This window comes from Pleurodeles waltl, chromosome 6 (assembly GCF_031143425.1).
Source record: "Pleurodeles waltl isolate 20211129_DDA chromosome 6, aPleWal1.hap1.20221129, whole genome shotgun sequence".
In the NCBI taxonomy this organism is placed as follows: domain Eukaryota; kingdom Metazoa; phylum Chordata; class Amphibia; order Caudata; family Salamandridae; genus Pleurodeles; species Pleurodeles waltl.
In genome coordinates this window covers 94,570,592-94,588,219 of record NC_090445.1, presented here as the reverse complement: position 1 = coordinate 94,588,219, position 17,628 = coordinate 94,570,592, and the positions used below count along the sequence as shown (strand labels likewise).

Sequence of the window (17,628 nt, the reverse complement as noted above, 5' to 3'; positions counted from 1 at the left end):
GAGGTGTTTCACAGGCAGGTCACAGTTTCATGGCAAAAACACATGCTAATGTTTTATCTTTAGGAGTAGACTTTGGTGCAGAGGATTTGAGAACACAGCGGCTTACAGATAAACAGCAGTTCTTTTTGGTACTGGTTTCTGTTACATCTCAGACTGCATCAGTGCTTTCGGTCCACTGTGCAAAGCATCATTTGGGACCAGTGATAAGACATCTTTTTGAAAACTGAAAGCTAAGTTTAAAACCGTGGTATCAGTAACTCTTCTACTGGAGGTCACTCTCCAGTGTGTTTGGTGGTGGACACCTTATGTAAGAGGATTCCCATACCCACCCCACCAAAGCTTTTCATGACAACAGATGCTTTGTAATATGGATAAAAAGCATCCCATGGGGTCAAGTAAACTGCGACTAGTTTGATGTGTCCTATTCATCAGGTCCCTGGTATAGTAGCCATGTGCTCTACATATCCACATTTCATAATTATAACTGACTCGACATTTGTTCATGTGCAGGTAACTTGTATTACTTAATCTCTGGCAGGTGTTGTACATCTCAGAGCGATGTTGCGTTAGGTGGATTTGTTAATTTTGACATTATAATACCTGTTCTCGTCTGAAACAATTTTAAAACAATTATGTCTATGCTCAATCTTTCAGAGCATTAAGGAGAATGTCATGGTTAATGTATCAAAAGCTGAAGAGAAGTCGAGCTGTACTAGGAGGCAGGGTTAATTTTTAACAAACATGCAGATTATTATTTTTTCTTTATTGAGGTTTTTGGTGCATTTCGTCATTTTTACACATCCATGTCAGACAACTTTCATGAAAGGGGTACATCTTGTTGGATCTCAATTTTCGCTTTACAAATTAGTACATGACTGGTGTTAGGTCTAAGTAACAAAACAGCCAAACATGCAGATTATGTCAGCTAACTTTAGAGAAGCAGTTCTGTGTTGGATTTAAAAAACAAGTTATTGAATTACAAAAGCTTTTTCTATTGAACTGCTATGCAAAATTCCAGCAATTTTGGTATGAAGGGGAACCCTTGTTTGGATCAGAAATTGTCTGCTTGGTTTACTTCCACCACGGATTTCCAAGGATGAGTTTTTATGAGAACCTGTTTTCGGAATGACTATGGGGCATATTTCGGTTCCAATGCATCGCTTTTCTTGCGCTCCCTTTTGCCCCCCAACGACACCATGGTTGCGCCGTATTTACAATATGGCGCACCATGGCACAAGCACAGGGAGGCTCATAGGCCAATACAGGAGCTTCACGTTATCCCCTGCCTTGGGCATGCATTAAAAAGGGCGGAAAAAATGGTGCCGTAAAATCTTGTAAATTTCACTTCACTATTTTTTTGGGCCTCCCTGCAGGGGAAAGCCCCCTTGCATACATTAAGCCTGCCACATGCATTGCACCACTTTGTAAATATGGCGTGAGGGTATGGCCTCCTTAACGCCGCCATAGCCTAAAGAAATTACACTAGGGCGGCGCAAGGTGGCGGTATGGGCTTGTAAAAATATGCCCCAATGATCTTCAGACAGAGAGTCAGTCTTTTTTTTTTGCCAAATAGGATGAGAGGCCAGGTCACTTGAGAAGTTGGATGATTTTGAGTTCAAGATTACCTTTTCCACGGTGGTCCAAGAAGTGACTTTCGAGTCAGAACATGCGGCTCCAGATTTTCATGTTGGTGGACTATATGGTTGTAGGGCTGGGGCATTTAGTTGCCACTACTTGTCACTAATTTGAAGAAGGTGGTAAATTAGTCAACGTTTTTAATGTATCAAATATATATATTTTTTTGTTGCATGGATTTTTTTAGTTTAGTAAATCAACGAGTTTGTTTGAGCCATGTTAGCTGTATTGATCAGGCATTTAAAGAATTCAGCGCTGCTCAAGAAAACTTTTCTTGTGAGGTTTTTAGGGGGTACGCCACGCAAAAGGCCCAGACAACTTTTATTGGTTCACAGGGACTACTTTAATAATTCCAAGTGCTCTATTTATGGTAGTGTGGTCGAGTAGCTTAAGCTTATCACAGGGGAGTGCTGAGCATTTGTTGTAAAGATTTTTATATATATTTTAACACCAAAATCAACATCACGAGGTAAGTACTTTCAGAGTTATTGACTTTTTAAAGAAATAACAAGAAAATACATAACTAGAGTCTCGAAACTTCACAGAGAGACGGGACTGACCTCCAAGAGCCTCAAAAACCTCCTCCAGACGTGCTGCTCTCTTTGTGGGCCCGATGGCCAATAACACTGTGTCTTGGTCAGATGCAGGAGGTATCTGCAGGTGCAGGGGGATGGCTCTTTCACCCCAAGGGAGATACCACTGGGTTGTTGAAGCGCTGGCCAATTGTCCACTGCTCTGGGAGGATGCACAGCTTTTGAACGAGTCAGACACGTGCTTATTAGTGCAGAGGTTTTGTTTTATCATGCATTCTTTCCTCAATTCAAACGAATTGAACAAATGTGTATAAATGTAGCCAAAATGTACAGAATTATAATATTGTTTGCTCCAACTGACCAGAGGGTGAAGCTGTTGTCCGGTGATAAGGAACTTTACCCGTAGGTTTTGATGCATGCTGGTTCTTTTGCATTACACATGCCTTAAATTTCTATGAGCTATCCTGAGTATATAATTTGTAACAGAAATAGGATAGCTCATTTAAGAGATTCCACGCTTGTCTGTAGACCTTACCTTGTATACATTCTTAAAACCAATTATGTACAAGAGAGCACGAGATTCTTGAAAAACCTTTTTATTTACAAAACATTTAAAGTACCAAAAGTTCTTTCTCAACATTTACTGTCCTCCACTTGTCCAAAGAGTAGAAGAGCGCAAGAGTTTTTTGATCATTTTTCTCCGGAAATATTTTTTATCTTTAAGTGTTGGGAAAAAAAACCATGAGAGGACCAGCACATAAAAATATTTACATTAAGTTGTTCCATCTCACAGGCACATGGCACATTTGGAACACCAATGAAACATAAAATGTAGGGAAAATGGTGGTGAAAATAATACTACAAAAACAAAGGATTCGTCAATAAACTATAGGAGTTATTAATGTAGATTCCCCTATCTTAGGCTGCACAGACACTTTCGTGACAATGCTTCTCAGAAGGGTGGCCCTCCTCTGCTCTCTTTCAGAGGTCTGGTCATAAGATGGGCCAGAAGCAGCAAGAGCTGAGATGAAGTGGAGTAGTGGCAGAGATGCTGTGCTGAGGTGCTTGTTGTGGCTCTTCTAGGAACGGAGCGTGCTGCTTTTCTAAATCGAAGTATGGTCTGGAAGATGGTTTACTGCTCTTCTCCCAGAGGACATTGGTGTGTTTCTCTGCTCGGGTGGTGTGCTGCTTTTCCTTCTCCTCAAGCTCTGTTAGGTCTGCAGGTGGGCAGCTCCACTCTCACTGGGAGATGTTGCTCTGATGATTTGCTTTATATGGGACATCTAACAGGTGGCATTTAGCTTCAAGGTCCTTGAATGGCCCATGAACTGGACCAAGGGTGGAGGACTCGTGAAAAGGAGTGCAATTCAACCAGCAAAGTGTGAGTTAAGGTTTAAATAGAAAACGGCAGCAGGGAATACAGAAGACCACGCCAGATTAGGCCAATAAAGGACCCCCCACCATGTAGAAAGCTATGGGTCCACGGTGCTAAGGGGAGGATGCAGGAACAGTCTAACGGTGAGGAAAGGGAAATCATTTGGTACGAGAGGGAGAAATTAAGGCGCACACCGAGCTCAGCACGATAAAGGGGCGTGGACATACAAGACCAAAGCACAGTCAGAAAGTGACTGTTTCAAGGGTACTAACCCTGCCAGGAAGTTAATGCAATGAAACACAGCAGATCAGGAAATAGGCACTTATTAACCTATGATCTAGGTCAGAGTGGGGAAATGAAACTGGGCGAGCTAGAAAAATGTGCAGGTGGAAAAGAACCGTGCAAGACCAGGAGGGGATAAAGAAAAACATGTCACAGGGCAGGAGTAGGTTCTAGACCGAGAACATGAGCTGAAAATGAAAAGCAGAGAGTTTGGAGCACGGTCAAGGGGTAGGATTAAAATGTGCTAGATGTCTATGCGATTTCCTTCACTTGGCACGTGAGACAGGTGCTGGTGAAAAATGTACCACAGAGACTTGGCAGTGTATCCTTCAAGTGGCAGGGCAGTGCCACCTGCTCAAACGTCCTCTGTATGCCTCTCCATCCTCCTGCACTTACTCAATCCTTCGCCTTCAGTGGTCATTCTACGTGGCAAATACTCATTATACCCTCGAGTCAGTTCACCTCAAGCAGTGAGTTGCTGCATCGGCAGCAGAATTCGAACATATTGTAGTCAACTCTGAACCTCCAATGATCAGAAGTGGCATTCTGTTGCTTCTCAGAATTCTAGTGTTAAGCACTCATGATCCGAGACAGAACCTGTATTTCCACACAGGACTTCAAATAAGGTTGCATTTTCTAGTCTTTGTCTCCCTGTGGTGGTCATTCGGTCCATTCTTGAAGCAACTTCGAGGTTCACGAGGGCGGGCACTAATGGAGCACCAGCTAGATTCACAAAGCGGCAATGGCCTTTGCAGCAACTCTGCGGCCTAGTGGGAGGCCTAGATCTGTGATAGCCAGCACAATCTTCGGACTTGACATGGTTGACAATTTAACCAGCTCTGAAACCTGTAGAGAGAAAGACAAGCAATGGATCAGAAAGGCCAAACCAACCCATACCCAGTGGCAGTTTCCGCCTCAGGACAGAAGTGCCAAAATACTTTGCCTAGGCGGTGAAGCAGGCTCTACCTCAATATTTTGTGTGGTCAAATGCAGCAGTTAAAGACCCTCAACCAACCGCAACCTCAGAAACTGAGAGATTGCTTGGCATCAAGTATGATTCAATCTGATTTTGAGGTACCAACGTCCAGTCTCCCTCTCTCACTGTCAACAATCACAGCCAGGATCCCAAATTCCATTCAATAGGCTATGTAGGAAGCTGGCTCTTTATATAGTACACCAAAAAGAGGTATGCTGTGTAAAGAGTCCAGGTACCCCCTTAGAAGTGGGCACAGCTTTCCTTAAATATCCCAAGTGCTGTATTTGTGGTAGGGTGGTCAAGCAGGTTAGGCTAATCAAAGGGGAGTGGTAGACATTTGCTGCATTCACACAGTCAACAAAACATACACACACTCAATAAGGAGATCCACACCAATTTAGAAAGGTAACACATTTTTAAAACCAAGAACTTTGTTATTGGGCAAGTACTTTTTAAGTTAGCAGTTTTGAAGTATACCACAAATACACTTGCATTCACTTTAATCCTGTAATTGTATCCTATGGGGAAAGAAGCATATATTGCATGCAGGTACTTGGCAAGGACTGGAGTTAAGGTAAGTATGGGGCAAGGTCCAAGGAAGCATCAACAGGCCACTTCGGGAGGCACTGAGGCATCGGGGGCAGTGCTACTTTACACATTCAGGTGTCCCATTCACATAAATGGGAAAAGGCCCTGAAGAAAAGAGGCTACAAGTGGTGGCTGGGTGACCAGTCCAGCTGCACTCAAAGAGAAGGCTCAGGTCTCAAACAATCTGGGGCACACAGGGCCACTGTCGATCCACGGCAGCTCATCAGCTCATACTGGGGTGTGCATATGCAGTGGTGCTTTGACCGGAAGGTTCACTTTTCTTGGTTCCTGCACAAGAGCCTGCAGGGAGAGACTGGGGGACCAATCTGGCCAAACCCAAGGCCGAGTTCAGCGCTGGAGGGTTGCAGTGGTGTCGGGTTTTCCATGGTCCGGGGCTCTCACAGTTCTTCTCGGGTGCCTGCAAGGTGCAGGGGAGTAGCTCTGATACTCCACAGGAGATGCTGGTGGTTCCTTGAGGTGCTGGCAGTCCTCCTAGTCTTTTGCAGGAAGAGCAGTCGCAGGACAAGGTAACTTTGGCGCAATTGTTGAGGACAGCAGGCAAGTCAGCAGAGTGTGGGCCAAGTCAGTTGCTGCTACTCAGTTCTTGCTTTTTGAGGCTCTTTGGTATCCTTCTTCTTAGGTCGGTAGAATCTGAGGTCCTGGTGTCAGGGGGCCACCTAAATACTGCATTTTGGGGGCATTAATGGGAGTGAAGGGTAGTAACCAATGCGCTACTTACCTTTGGGGTCACTACACCCCCTACATCACCACTCTCTTTTGAAGGAGTGGGCATAATTCTATCCCAGAGTTCCTCATTTCAGGACACACAAGATAGTGGAATTCTCCTTTTCGGGTTCACTTCAGTTAACCCACCCTAGGTGTGTGACTAGCCTGATGGTGTAACACACCTCCTGACTATCTAATTTCCCACCTCTTCAGGTGCCAAATGTGCCTCAGGGCAGAGAGTTGTCTCTCCCAGGTGTGGGCGAAGCCAGGGTTGCATATCAAAGTTGGCATGGACTTTGACATCCCTGGCCTTGGTATGCAGATTTACTAGCCACCCCCCCTGTATAACACCTCCTGCAAGAGCTGGCATTGTTTCTGACTTTAGAGAGCGTGGGCTCTCACCTCCAGGGGGTCAGAAACTCACCTGTGGTGGCAGGCAAGGTAGAGATCAATCACCCAGCTCACTAAAGAGTGAATAGGGCTTTAGGGGGCACCTTTATGGTGCCCTCTGGGTACATGTCATAATAAATCCAATACTGGCACCATAGACTTCAGTGGTTATGAAGCTGGGTAACGTTTTGACCAGTGCCAAGTGTATACATTAAGATGGTGTCCCCGCTCACTTGTAAAATCTAGCAATGGCACAAGACATTACAGGGATGTTTCTGCTCATGGAGATACGTCCTCACGTGCTACAATCCCCCCTGTCTTAAGGCCCCAGGGCCTGATGGAGGGGGTTACATAAATAGCCTATGCATTGTCTTTGGTATGGCACAGTGGAGTGTGCCATGTCATGTTTTCAAACATGGTTTGCACAATGGCAGTCTGTGTGTAATTTTGTGTAGGTCCTAAGGGTGGCATAAGACATGCATCGTCCCTTAAGGACCCTCTTTAGTAGCCTTGCCCTAGGTGCCAGGGGTACCATTTACAACGGACTTACAGGAATGCTAAAGTCCTTGCCAGTTGAGTTACAATTAAACTTTACTTGTTTTAGGGGAAAAGCACTGTCACTGAGGTCTGATTAGCAGGCCTCAGTGCATTGTCAGTTGTTCTAAAGGGGGCAAAAAGGCAGGGGGAGCATCTGCAAAGAAATCCAGTTTCCAACAGTCCACAAAATCATAACTAGCCCATGGTTTCATAAACAGTAGCCTTCATGCAGCATCCCTGGGTGCAGCCTTCAGCCGCTGTTAGCAGTTATGGTTAGAGCACACTGAACCAGCCTAAGAGAAGCCCACAGTGTTTCTGGTGAGAGAAACACCAAAGAAAGCAGAGTATCTCAGAGCAACGGCTGGTGCGACCCAGGCTGTGAGTAGGTTTCCCAGTCTCTCGTTCCTGCTAAGAGCTGCACCCAAAACTTCAAAATATTAAACCACCATCTTCACAGCCACGTGAAGCCATGATCTATTGCTTCTGTTGCAGAGAAAGAAGCTATGTCACCGCCAAGTTAGAGCCAATCTTCTGTGGAAGGCTGAAACTGAAAAGGACATACCCTCGATGACCAATCAGCCCAGTGGGGAGCACAACTGTCATAGGACCAGTCTGCATTCGGCCAGTGGACGACTGCAAGTGCAGAAGACAAAGTAACCTCTACAACAGGAACCATTATAATGCATTTGTCTGGCAAAGTCTGTCCAAAGGGAGGTCTATATGTATGCCAAAGACAAGGGGCGAGTCACAATGACACCCACACAACTGATAAAGAACCAACAAGTTGGTAGCTGGGCCTTTGCCTGCTAATTGAAGAGGCTGTAATTCACCCACAAAACGTGAGCAAGAGGACATCAGCTATTTGGCCCACATGAATATAGTAATTTGTACCTGTGCCTTAGCCATGCCTCTACTGCAGAATACTGAGGACTAAAATTGATAGGAGGCAGGAGAAAGTCCTGTAAAGGAAAGGTGGTGCAATTTAGCACCCAAAGAACACTGTGACCATATTCTGTATCTGCTAGTCGAACTGAATTGAGTAGTATTTCTTTCTGCTGAGTTACTGTGGTTATTTGGTTGGCTGTTGAGTTCTGAGCACTTTCCTGCCACACTGACTCCCAAAGAAGCCTGTGACTGCTCACCTTCATTACTTTGAAAGTCAAGAGTGGAAAGGGGTGTACTTAGTTTACTTTGCAGTAGGAAGGGCCACACAACACCAGTAGCAAATGACCACCACTACCATGGTTGAGGCACAGTAGCCCGTGGGTCTTAAACAGGGTCTGACTGAGCCAATAACCTTTCTTGGGTCATATTTTTACATGTGTTGTTCCTCAATTACAATTTTGATTATCTCCTTTCATGCTCATTTTTAAATTACAAAGTATAATCTATTCATTCTATTTATTTATAGTTTAGATGTGCTGTTAATTCATAGGTTCATAATGAATAGTATTTTAATATGAATCTAATGGAACTGAATATGTAAAACTGAAAGAAATGTCATGGGTTTCGTCTCATACTATATCACTAATGACAAAGAAAATGTCTCACTACAGCTCTGAAGACCACTATAAATGCAGTGTATTCAGCTCTATTGGGACAAGAGGGGCATTTGAATTCCACAGGAGCTTGTTATTTCTGTATCAAAGTGCTGACTAATAACACTGGATTCTCATAGAATGAGCTTGATCCTGCAGGCTATCTACTTCAGACATGTGACAAATGTACTATATACCTCATACGATTAGCCAAGACTTAATAAAAAGGGATTTCATACAATGTAATATGCTGTCTGTACTGAATTTCTTTCTGGTCATTCATAGTTCCCTTCTCCTAGTGACATCAAACAGCAGATGATTCAAGCAAAAAGGTCTGCATTATATTTGCGCCAGAGGAATGTTTGGTGGAGAATACTTAAATACTTGAAGTATATATCCATCCTGTCCAATACTGAGCATCCACATGGCTCATGTGAAACCTTGCTACTGCATAAGATGGTTTTAAATGGTTCTTGTTCCTGCCATAAGGGTTGTTATGGTCGGCTGTAGGACACCATAGACCAGGGCTGCTAAAAGAAGTGGCTAATCTTTGATTTGAAGAATCGGAAATATAATAAAGAACTAAGAACATTAAGGACCTCTTGACGAACCTGGCGGTCTCATGACTGGCAGGTTCGCGGTGGCGGTCCGAGCGCCATATTACAAATGTTGCGGTTGCGCTGCGGTCGGACTGCCAAAACCTCCAGGATTAGTCATCCCGGCGGTCTTGGCGGTCCTAATCCGTCAGGGCAGAACTGCTCTAGGGATTACAATTTAGTTCTCCGTCAGTGATTTCATAGCGGTAGCACCGCCATTAAAAGACTGGTGGAGAACAGGTGCAGGGAGCCCCAGAGAGGCCCCTGGAGTGCCCATGCACTTGGCATGGGCAGTTCAGGGGCCCCCCTGGCCAGTACCCTCGCAATGTTCACTGTCTGATTTGTCTGCGCACTACAGCATTGCCGCCGGCTCTATTACGAGCCAGAGACAATGCTGTAGGCTGTTTACCGCTGGGCCAGCAGGCAGAAACTGAGGTTTCCGCCCACTGGCCCGGCGGGAAACTTGTAATGGACCCGGTGGGGAGGCAGCCACAATAGCGGCAACCTCCCCGTCAGAATTTCGGAGGACGTGCTTTTCCATCCGCCAAAATCGTACTAAGGCCCTAAATCTGTGAACATCTTCAGATCACTCTCAACCATGGTGTGAGACAAATAAAAGAATGGAGAGTCAGTCAAAAGCATAGGGGAAAAATGACAAGAAACAGTTAACTGATCTGATAACTGCTAATGGCCCGGGAACAGAATGTCTTGGTCTAGAAGAAAAGTCATGTTTTAAGGGGACCCGCTTCTATTTCTCTCAACAGACAAAAGTCTAGGAAAATGATTTGGGACAGCAGGGACATATAGAGCTATAAGCCAAGACCAGCAAAAGAAAGGGACCATTAGCCTCCACTTCCTTAGACTGTTCACTTCGGGGTTGCTATGGGTAGCCTGTGGGAGCCAGAGCCTCAGTCATCAAAGTAAGGGAAACCATTTGCTTCAACTGAGAAAAGCGCAGAATTTGGGAGCTCAATTCTAAACCTAATTCCTCAAATTTCCATTATCCTCCTACAGAACATTCCCAAGGCAACAAGAACGCTTCTCACAGAGCACCAGTCCAGAATGCAGAAAAGACAGACTGGGTGAACATGCTTATTGGACATACTAGGTCACTGGAACTGTACTAAATGATGATGTGGTAATGGGGAAAAGCAACCTCGCCCTCGATGCTCATGCCATTCCCTCACCACCGATGCCCTCTATACTTTACCCACCATCAAAAACTGTCACGTACAGCAGGTCTTTCGTATGATACTATTATATGTTACGCAAAAGACAGGCTGTATTGTATGTAAATATGATTGCACTTAATATTAGAAAATATGAATCATAGGTGTAGGCCTAGAAAGGCAGATGGTAACACAAATGAATGCGAGGTCAATCGACATCTTATTTTTAAAGGTATGTTTTCTGACATTGTTTAAACTAACAGGACAAAGAAAGGAAATCATCCACTACTCTGCTGTACGTGTTATAACCGTGGCCACAGATGAAGCTGTTCTTTAAGAGATCAGTTTTGGAAATAAGGAGGACAAGGTAGTATAAGCTTCCACACCCTTCTGCAAAGAGCCATTGTCTACAATTTTTTGAAGGAAAGCAGGAGCGGAGCACGACGGACCGCACTTCACTCCAAAAGACATCATTAGTGATACAGGCATACTGGGTACCGAGGCAAGGTTAGCCACATGGACTGGCTGAAAGATGCAGAATGATTTATTTCCGGCTGCTGAACTGATGAGAACATAGGGTATGTGGATACACGAAATAGCTGCTTACCTAAAGGAGTACTTTTGAAGCTTGAAGAATTTTCTGGAATTAACATGCTGTGCATATTCTGCCACCTATTGGATGGCTCCAGAATTCTTCTTGTGCAGTCTTTTTTTACTCTCTTTCCTTCTGTGAGTGTCATTGTCAACCACTTGTTGCCATGTCCCACCATATATTACATCAGACGCAGGCCATTGGAGCCCCCCTACATGGTCACCATCTGCAGATCCTTGCCCCCTTTGGACAACCTACAGTACTGGGCTTTTTATTTTTATTTTTTATACATAGTTCCTCCATTTGTCCACTGCAATTCACTTAATTGTTGGTGCGATGGGAGAGTTGCATGTGAATCCTGAAAATACGTAAAATAGCAAAACTATTCCTATAGGTAGATAACCAATTTATTTTGCAGTGTGAGTCCTGTTGGATTCACATGCTGTGCATGGATGTTATTTAGGGGTCGCAGCTGCAAACCCCCCCTCCCCCCAAGCTTGCCCCCTTGTGACCGCTGGCATCAGAGGTGGCAAAACCAAGCCAAGAGCACAGGGGTGGATCCACATTACATATTTTATGCCCCTTTTTCATTTTACTAATAGAGAATAATATTGTATTATTGACAATTAGTGTTATACAAAATGGAGCGCAATTAGCTGGAACTGGACCTTTGATGGCAGCTTTGGTAGAAATGTTTTTAAATGTTTGTTGTGTGCTTGCGTGCGGATGACAGCGTGTGTGAAAGAGAACGTGAATATATGTGAACCAGTATGTCTGTATGTGTAAGTATGTGTGAGTGAGTTACAGTGAGTGAGAGTGAGTGACTGGTACTGAGTTAGATTGTGTGAGATTGAGGCCCAGATTAAAGATTATTTTATGAAAGGAAATGCTGCCCCAAAGTTGCTGCTCTGCCTTGCATCAAAGCTAGAGAAAAAAAATTCACAATATCTACTATGATGTGCTGCACCTTTTCTCTCCTCATGCCCTGGTGGACTTTTGGAAGCCATGAGCCAACACACATACCCTTATGCCATAGTGCGTTCTCTAAAGCATAGATTTTGTATTGGAAGGGGTCCCTTCCATTATAAAAACTATGCTTTGAGGCTTCTCCCAGTTTGTATGTGTGCTGGACAACGCAGCACACATGCAAAGTTGAAAAATTGAGGCGAAGTTAAAACATTTCACCTTGTTACGCTTGTCTGGAGGAGGCATAAGATTATTGTGCAAATTCTGGTCTATCAATGTTTGTACATAGAGATTTTCGCAATAACCTATAGGTGACTGTATGGGAACGCCCATGCCCCACTGTTGAACACCCCCTCAGTGTACAATAAAGCGAAGCAGCACACAGCAAAACCCTGTGATACTTTTTGTTACTATCCGTAAATCTCACCCTATCATTTTGCACCAGGTGTTTGTCACAAAAGTGCCCAGGTGTTACTAAGTATGAGTGAGTGAGAACGAGTGAGATTAACAGTAAAAACAAGTAACGGCGTGAGAAGGAACAAGAATGAGTGTAAGGGGGTATAAGAGTGTGGGTGAGAATAAATTTGAGTGAGTGAGCGAATGAGTGTGTAAACTTTGGTGTGAGCGATAATGAGATGTAATACTTGCAATATCTGTCGCTGGCCCTGGCATACTGAAGGCAATAATTGTCTTATAAAGATAACCAGGGCAAAATACAAGTGCTGGCATTCTCGTAGCAATTCTTAGTATAACACTTGTGACATAACACTGACGCACTGGAGGTAATTCACGGCTTTCAGGGCATCAGTGGTAAAATACTGCCATATGTGAGGAAATTCTTGGTATGTGGACATCAGTGGCAGAATATTGATACTAGCACAATTCAGGTAACTCATGGCACAAAGGTGAATAACCTGGCATATTCAAGATTGGCAACCACGAAAAAATTATGCCCTGATATACTTAGGTAATTTCTGACATTAGGGTCACCTATACTGTATGGATGGCATAAATAGGAAAATCCTAGCTCTGGCATATTTTATGTTATTTTGATATAATGGACCACTCATGGAATACGGTGGCACACATTACAAAATGCTGGCCCTGATACAATGGAGGTACTTTTTGACATGTGGAGCCACCCAAACCACATTTTAAAGAAATATGGTGTCAACTCCTGAGGAAAGTTGGGTTTCATTGGCTTGGAATACTATAAAAGGATTTTAATACTTAATGAGCACCCTTTCACTGCTGATGGCATTTTAGCAAATTTATGTCCAAAATATTTGTTAAAATGCACAATTTCACTCCATTCTTTTCAAAATTTCTCAAAGGGAGAAACACTATAGAAGAGGTCTGGCCTATTTGATTTATTTGATGCCTACAATTCAGGGCACCTATTATGCCCCTGAACTTTCAAATATGGGAGTGACAGAACTAATCAAAAATATTCTCCTTAGACTGTTGGCATGAAGACTGTTCATACACTGTCTGACAATAAGCATTTAAAAGTTTCTAAAAGGGAAGTCTTTAGTTATCTTGGCTAATAGCTCATATGGATCTCGTCAAGAAATACAAAAGAAGTAGTACTGATCTACTGAATCTTTCAAGATTCTCCATCAATGTAAGAAAGTTCTCTTGGTTTAGGGCATCAAAAATTTCTCTAAAGTAGGCGCTCAGCAACTAAAAACCTGCAGATTGATCCATAACCTGCACAATACACTAAGAACAAGTACACTGCCCTTCTACAGGTAAAGGTTAAGTTGTGAATCTCTGGATGGGTGATGCGTCATATAGGTGACAACTGCATTGTTCACTGTGCCCCGATAGGTGCCGAAGGGCATCTCCAACTGCTGTTGGTAGAGCCTCAGAAGACGAGGGGATTATCCAGCCCAAGGTCAATCTGGAAAGCGTCTTCTTACCATGGTGAATGGCATAAACTGCAGGATGCTGCCTCGGCTCCCTTGTTCCAAGCAGCCCACACATTCCTCCATGAACCACTGAACAAACTGTGTGTGCGCTCCGGCTGTCTTGGCACCCAGGATTGACGAGATTAGCAGGAAAAGGTTAGCTGTAGAGGAAAGAGAACACATGCTTGTTTCTGCAGAAAGGGTGAGGAGAGCACACTCTTGTGCATAGTGCCTGCTAAATTCCAGCTAACGCAGTAAGCATGCCGTAAGCGCTGAATTACCTAAAACTCGGTTGAGCGGGTCCCTCATGTTGACCTTATGGAGCTGAGAGGCGGAGACTGAGCTAGTCATGGACCGATCTGCTGGAGAGAAAGAAGAAATATAATAGGGCTAAAAAAACAGAACACAAAAGTACATGCTTCTCCACAGAATCCAAAAGAAATGTTGCACTGTGAGCAAACAACAAATGATGTGCTGAACTGTAGACAAAAATCAAAGATTACATTATTCTAAACAATACACTATCTCCACACTTGTGTGCGATTCTGGAACACAAACTTTTAATATTTTCTCCTGTTTTGTAATTGATAAACAGAATATATGGTAAAAGACAGAATTTACTGTTTTCCTCTTTTGACCAATTAGCCAAAATATAGGGCAGAACACTATATTTCACTGTAAACTTCACTCTAGAACATACTGTACATAGGGCAAAAAAAACCAACCAAACAAAAAAACTGAAATAATGCCCTAATTCAAAACAACAACCTTGGACGACTGTACTAGCTTATCATACCCAGCAGGGTGTCAGTTAGGAAGCTTTTCTTTCACTATCAAAAGAAGATCCTGAACACATTCCTGCTTTGGCTGCTCTAGCTAACAAATTATTTCTCAGGCAGATTTGAAAGGATACATCACACTACAAACAAGCCACAAAGGTCAAGGACATTTCAGTCAGATGCCAAATGACATCACACATATAGTCCTGCCAGTAGAGTGAACATGCCTGTGTGGAAAGGACATCTTGCCACAGCACATCCATGCATAGCTGAGAACATGACTCTTGCCTATCAACCTCCTCTTCTAGGGCATCCAACCAAAGCTTAAACCTTGCAGAGATACCCTTCCATTTGGAATGTACCAGTACTTTTTCCATCTGTGTGATCCCATGCCATTCTCATAAAGATTAATACCCTCAGACATCACACCATTCTCTTGCACTCCCTCAAACACATTGACCAGACCATTAGCTGAGTGCTCTTGCTATATGAGAACCTCCAGAGCATGAACGCCCTCCAGTGCTTTCCCTTTCTCTGAGATACTGCAGAGTGAAATCATTTGTCAGTGACTGACCGCCTGAGGGCCAAGCCATTTCTGGCGCTCATGCATGTGTCAACTCGTTGAAAACCACTTTCTTCTACAGTGACAAATCAACACTGCGAACAGGGATCATCACTTCTCCATATCAGAGAACAACCATTCCCCAGTCTCATTCAGGGACCACTCTCCTTCCGACAACATCAAAACCTCCCACTCCACACCAGAGATCAACCCTTGCCATCATTATCTCTTTCAGAGATCAACCCTTTACCCACTACTCGGTCCCCATCAGATGTCAACTCATACTCTTCCTTAGATAGCCGTTCCCCAGTCCTCACACTTACTAGGGCTGGAGAGGGTGCTGGGGTCTTCTTCATTGGAGCTCAATAGTCGCATCAGTTTGGAGGGCTGGGCATCATCCAGAGGGAAGAGGCTTATATAATCCTACAGAGACCAATTAAACATTATAAGAATGAACTAGAGATATCACAGAGGTCACACTGCAAAATCTAAGGCTCAGTGCAGTTCACAGTCATTCAGATTTCAAAGTGACAGGGAAGTGTTGAATTTGTACTTAATGATGTGCTCTGCAATGCAGGCACTAAAACCAAGGATTAGTACGGTGTAAGCTTGTGCAGGAGTTGCAGACTGGGGGAGTGCTGAAAACTACCATTTAGTTTCTGCACCTCAGGATAAGGATAAGTTACTTAACTGTAAATCCTAGTTCTCTTCCAGGAGAATCCTCATCAAAGTCATAAGCACTGAATATTCCCGCCCATGTGAGGGGATCCCAGAGTACATATAAACACATGTGTATATTAACTAAATGTATATGTAAGCATAAAATTGTGTCCAGAATTTTAATACATATATAAATCATATACATGTGTCTATGTAAACATGCAACCTATGCTAACAAACAGGCTAAATATGCCCTATTTTCATAAAGTTTTTCTTTAATAAACACTTCAAGCAGAGTTAAAACCTTTCTGTAGCGTAGAAAAGACATAAAATGCATTAGCAATCTTATATGTAGAGAAAAACTGTAATGAAAAGCAAAGGCATTATTAGCCAATAGGCTGAATCCATATTAACACAGCAGAACCAAAAAACTGGCACCAAGCCTTTAAGTATTTTTGAATGGTAAGATCCCACTTGTAAAATATCTTCTAATTGAAAGTACTTTGCATATGAAACATAACTTAAGTTCAGCACGTTATTTATTGTAAGGTATAGGAAATTGAAAGGAGTTCAAAAAAAGAACAGTCTCTCCTTTAACACGTATTAATCAAAGGGAAATTAAGTTCCAATATTCAACGAAGTTTCAGCCAACACGTGTTTCGCCCCATGTTGCAAGTACGCCAGGGCTTTCTCAAGGCGAATTATAAGGGTGGAAAGGCCTTCCGACGCGTCCTGCGGTAAATCGCAAAGATTTTAAGGCCTGCAGAACCTCAAATATACCCACCATGCCTCGGAGGTGAGAGTGAGGTGACAGTTGGGTTACAGTTGAGGTCAGTACCGTGATAAGAAGAGAAGAATACAAGAAGTATAAACTGTTGTACATTGAGCATTTCGTCCCGGGAGGTAGGTGGGTTGCTTATGACTTTGATGAGGATTCCCCTGGAAAAGAACTAGGATTTAAAGGTAAGTAACTTATCCTTCTCTTCCAGGGGATATTCATCAATAGTCATAAGCATTGAATAGATTAGCAAGCCCACCCCACAGCCCTGCGGACGAAGCGGTGTAAGCACAACCAGTTTACCAGTTCATCTAAATAGATTTCTTAAAGAAGCCTGACCTACTTGCGTGTCTTTTAGTGTCCTAATCTAGACAGTAATGCCTTGTAAAAGTATGTACCAATCTCCATGTTGCGGCTTTGCAGGTTTCAGTAATGGGAACATTCTTCAGAAGGGCTGTTGTTACCGCTTTGCCCCTTACAGAACGGGCTTTGGGCCTGGCAGTCAAATGTTTGTTAGCCAATTGATAGGTAAATACAATACATGAGACTATCCATATGGAAATGGTTTGTTTGGAGGCAACTATGCCTGTACTCATGGGGCCATAGTTTATAAACAAATTATCAAACTTTCTGATATCTTTAGTCTTATCAAGATCAAAGGAATGGTTTCTTACCTGTAACTCCAGTTCTCTCCTAGGGGTATTTCCATGATAGTCATAAGCACTGAATAGTTCCGCGCGTCTGCGGGGACCCCGGAGCACTGATGTGAAGTATATTCTAAAGTGCAAATACCAGCCCTTTGAAAAAAGGTCTGTCAAAAACCACTTAAGAATAACACTGTGCAGCCTATGTGAACAGCTACACAGGCCAAATTGTTGAAAAGAAAAAAACAGCTGTAGTGTAAATTCACGTTCAAATACCTATTTATTCTAGAAATGTAATAAAAAATACATTCTCATACTTTATTGTAGCCCATAGGCTGCCATTATACAGAATGTTAATAGAGCTGTGCCTTTAAGAAAGTAAAGTCTTCCTG

The 17,628-nt window shown here is 43.2% G+C and overlaps 1 protein-coding gene across 2 annotated transcripts in view; it reads right to left on the bottom strand.

The window, feature by feature from the left end:
• Positions 1–2,748: 2,748 nt before the first annotated feature.
• MED24 (mediator complex subunit 24) overlaps positions 2,749–17,628 on the bottom strand; it is a 308,225-nt gene continuing 293,345 nt past the window's right edge. Inside the window, exons 23-26 of one of the 2 annotated variants that reach the window (XM_069237418.1) lie at positions 15,478–15,577; positions 14,095–14,175; positions 13,826–13,974; positions 2,749–4,671 (exon numbers count right to left, since the gene is read on the bottom strand). In XM_069237418.1, coding sequence (XP_069093519.1) covers positions 4,555–4,671; positions 13,826–13,974; positions 14,095–14,175; positions 15,478–15,577 — 447 coding nt within the window. In that variant the 3' untranslated portion in view covers positions 2,749–4,554. The remainder of the gene's footprint in view (positions 4,672–13,825; positions 13,975–14,094; positions 14,176–15,477; positions 15,578–17,628) is intronic. The other variant, XM_069237419.1, reaches the window with a different exon arrangement.